This window comes from Microtus ochrogaster, chromosome 17 (assembly GCF_000317375.1).
Source record: "Microtus ochrogaster isolate Prairie Vole_2 chromosome 17, MicOch1.0, whole genome shotgun sequence".
Classification (NCBI taxonomy): Eukaryota; Metazoa; Chordata; class Mammalia; order Rodentia; family Cricetidae; genus Microtus; species Microtus ochrogaster.
This window is the reverse complement of record NC_022019.1, coordinates 5,860,822-5,865,144: the sequence shown is the minus strand read 5'-3', so window position 1 is coordinate 5,865,144 and position 4,323 is coordinate 5,860,822. Positions and strand designations below refer to the sequence as shown.

Here is a 4,323-nt window from a genome sequence, read left to right as displayed (position 1 = left end):
ACATGGCAAGAGACAGGGATGTGCACAGGACATCACATGGCAAGAGACAGGGATGTGCACAGGACATCACATGGCAAGAGACAGGGATGTGCACATGACTTCTGGTCTCTGTCTCTCTATTCCTCACCCCCCATACAACCACAGGATTCAGTTATAAGGGCTCTGCCCTGACGACTGACCCTAATCCTAACCATTGCTAAAGATTCTGACTTAAGTTCTGTCCCTCTACAAACCATGGTGACAGCAGAGCACTGAAGATCACAGTCTCCAAGGTTTCTGGGAGGAGGCTGGGGTCTAGGACAGTAGGACAGCTGGAGGGGGGGACAGTCAAGGCTCAGAGACATTACACAGGCCTTCTGAGATCCAGAGCTAGCTCTGGGCACTTGAAAGTCTTGTTGGGAACGGCAGGAGCATTCTAAGCTGTTTAACAGGCTCCAGTACTACTTGTTGAGGGTTTAAGGTCTTATCGAGATTTTATTTTTTGTGTACAAGTGTGTGTCTAAATATATGTCTGTGCACCCTGTATGCCTGCAGAGACCAGAAGAAGATATCAGATTCCCTGGGCCTGGAGTCACAGATGGTTCTGAGCCACTATGTGAGCGCTAAATATTGAATGTGGGTCTTCTGGAAGAGTAGCTAGTGTTCCTAACTGCTGACCTATCTCTCCAGCCCTCCACTAAAGCTTGAAATCAATGTGGTAATGTGGTATGATTTTAGAAGCTGTCTTATTTCTTGCATCTGTTCAGTAGACTTTTTTTAATTTTGACTTTTAAGTGTTGACTTAAGAAAAATATGAGGTCATGTTAAGAGTTCTAGCTTTCCTTTCGACATGTGAGAACACATGTAATTGTTTTGATACTGAAACATGAGCCTCGGCCTTGTGCATGCTGAGTAAGAGGTCTGTCACTGAGCCCTGTCTTCTGCCCTCATTTCACTTTCTGAGACAGGATCCTGCTGAGTTGCCCAGGCTGGCCTTGAACTCACTTTGTAGCTCATGCAACTTTCAACTTGTCATCCTCCTGCCTCAGTCTCCTGGTCTGGCTGCACATATTCTTTCTGTGATTACTCTGAGACATTTGTTAGGGAAGCAGTGTGGTTCATAGTGTGAACTTATCCATCCTAAAGGCTGTATATACTTCCTGTGTGTAAGGATGCCATACAATTCTATTCTCTTTTTTCAGAGGAAAAAGTTGACACTTTGAGAAATACATACACAGCTAACTGAACAATAGCCACAATATCTAGCATCTACTGAGCTCTTTAGTTAGGTCCAGCACTCCTCTAGAGCCCTGTATATATGATCTCATTTTACCCTCCCAACAACCCCAGCTGGGTTCTCACATTGTTCCCATTTTACAAATGCAGACACAGAGAGAAAAAGTGGCAGGATAAGAACCCAGTGTTGTGAGTCCAGAGGGAACCCCTGCAGTGTAAGTTTAGAAAGGACCCCAAAGTGAGAGTCCAGAGGGGCACTCCTACAGATTGCTGTGCTTGGAGAATCCCATCAATCCCCTTGCCTTGACTTCTGCCTCACACCTCCAACATGGCTGTACCCAGAGCCCATGACGATGACCTAGAAGCCACAACATAGCACCATGAACTGTTGTATATAGGTGCTCTCTGCTTGAGCCTCTGAGTTTGTGCCCTCCGGTATTTGCTACACCCTCCTTGGGCTGTGGGAAATAGGGAGGAGTGGAGGGCTGATGGGCAACATAATACCATCCTTCTCTGCCCACTGAGAATGTCCCTATTGGCAGGCAGAGCTCAGTGGAACTGTCCAACAGACCATCAGTGTGCTCTTTATGAGCCCCGACCTTCAGTTCCCAGAAAGTATTCTCACTCTGTCAGGTGTGGTAGCCATCCCTGGCCTGGCTGCCTCACTCCCCCTGCTGTCTGCCACCCACTGCTACCCATGGTTACTTACGGGTGACACACTGCTGGATGGAGCCTGCTCGGAAGAGGGTCGGGGGTGTCTTCCTGCTAAGTCGCTTGATCAGACGGTCACGCTCATTCATCCTGCAAGAGAACAAAGGAGGTCAGGGGCCAGATCACCCCAACACCTCTCTGAGGGATCCAGATAGCCTCAGACTGAGAGAAGGGGTAGCATAGCCTCCTTTATCAGAATGTCCGTTCCTGTTTTACAGGCACCAGGCAGTATGTATGCCCTTTCATGCCAGGACGATATCTATCTCCTCCCTCCACCTCTCTCTCCATGTTAAAGCCAACCCCAGAATGGTTATGGACTTGGAGACTGGACCTGTCGTACGGTAAAATGACATACAGATGGAAAGGCGATCATGAGTCAGACACACACACACGGGGAAGTCTATGTGAGTACCCAGGCAGAAGACACGGGGAAGCTGCAGACATCAGCCCTGAGGACATTTCTGGCTTAGGTTCAGAGCTCAGGAGAGAGAGGCGTTCGTCCTTTCTGAGGCACTTGGTCGAAGCAGCTGGAATTCCGAGAAGACAAGTCCACCACCCACACTGCTGTTTGCCGAAAGCTCAAGCACCCTAAGAGCCTGGAGCCTGAGGATACCTGTGCAGATCACAGCCCCTGCATGTACCCAAACAGTAGAGACTAGAATTGACTTCATAAAATTAAGAACTTTAAACTGGTAACAGTGGTGCATACCTGTAGCTTCAGCTACTCGGAGCCCGAGACCCGAGCATCACATCTACCCAGGAATTTGAGGCTAGCCTGGGCAAATAGGTAGCAAGATCCACTCTAAACGAAACAAAGCAAAACAAACAAAAACCCAAAACAAGTGGGGCTGGAGAGATGGCTCAGTGGTCAAGAGCATTTGCTGCTCTTGCAGAGGACCAAGGGTCCAATTCATTCATTCATCTTTGCGTTTCTGCTGGACTGTTTATCTTTTTGCTGTTAAGTCATAGTGGTTTCTTGTGTAATGGACATGCCAGGTCACATGACGGCTCACAATCATCCATAAGTGCAGTTCCAGGGGATGTGATGGCCTTGGATACCATGCATCCATGTGGTGCACATACACACAGCAGGTCAAACACTCACACACGAAACTTTAAAACTCTAAGAAAAGTTAAAATACATCAAAGGACCTTACAAAGGAGCATGAGGAAAGTACAAAATGGAAGAAACTATAGTGGTATATTATTTGTATTTTAATAAATTAATCTTGCCTGAAGACCCAAGGCAAAGCTAAAGCCACTAGAGGTCAGGTAATGGTGACACACACCTTTAATTCCAGGATTTGGGAGACAGAGGCAGATGGATCTCTGTGAGTTCAAGGTTACCCTGGTGGTGGGGGAAGTCCTTCTGTCTATGTGTTGCTTTTATGGTTAATGAATAAATCTGTTTCAGTTAGTGGCTTAGCAGAATAGAGCTAGATAGAAAAACTAAACTGAATGCTGGAAGATAGGAGGTGGCTCAGTGAGAAGCCAAGGCGCCGCCAGAGGGGCAAGCGTGAGCTGCCAGTTAGAACCTCGCTGGTAGGCATGAGCCTCATGGTAAAATATAAAATAATGAAATGGGTTAACCAAAGATATAAGAGCTAGCTAGAAATATGCTTAAGCTATTGGTCAAGCAGTATTGAAAATAATATGGTTTCTGTGTGATTGTTTCAGGGTCTGGGCAGCAGGGAACAAACTAGTAGCCTTTCCCAACACCCTGGACTACACAAGATCAACGCAGAAGCAAATCCAGGTGGTGGTGGCAGTCTACACCTTCTTTAAGCCCAGCACTAGAGGGAATATAAAATGTAAGGAGAGAGAGGCTTGGGCTGCTCAGTCTGCGGTCACCCAGCCTTAGTAGAAGTAAGAATTTTCTAGTGGTTTGGCTACTTTGCTTTGGTTTTCGGGGTGAGCCCCAATTTCTTTCTCTGGTTTTTATTATTCATGCTCCAAAGAACATTTGCTAATTAATTGCTAATTAATCATATGTGATAAGGACCTGGCATCTAGAATACATAAGTAACTCTTACGAATGAACAGCAAAATGATGAATCATGCAACTGAAGCATGAACAAAGGACTTGAATACATTTTTGTACAATGAAGATGCACACTGGTCAGCAAGTACATGCAAAGGTATCCAACATATTCATGACTGGGAAAATGCTAATCAAAACCACAATGAGACACCATTTCACACCCACGAGGATGGCGATGAAAACAACCAAAACAAACTCTCAGGAAAGGATGAGGGTTGGAGAAGGTGTGGAGAAACTGGAACCCTCTTATATCACTAGTGGAACTACAAGATGGTCCCTTGGAAGTTAGCCTGATCAATGATATCACTGAGCCACTCTACACCTAGATACAGATGCTCTCTACTCCTAGATACAGA

At 46.1% G+C, this 4,323-nt stretch overlaps 1 protein-coding gene across 1 annotated transcript in view; it reads right to left on the bottom strand.

Annotated features, from left to right (window-relative positions):
- Atp8a2 (ATPase phospholipid transporting 8A2) overlaps positions 1–4,323 on the bottom strand; it is a 568,947-nt gene that overhangs the window by 8,977 nt on the left and 555,647 nt on the right. The window contains exon 34 of the mRNA XM_026783162.1: positions 1,925–2,016. Within this exon, the coding sequence (XP_026638963.1) occupies positions 1,925–2,016 (92 nt within the window). The remainder of the gene's footprint in view (positions 1–1,924; positions 2,017–4,323) is intronic.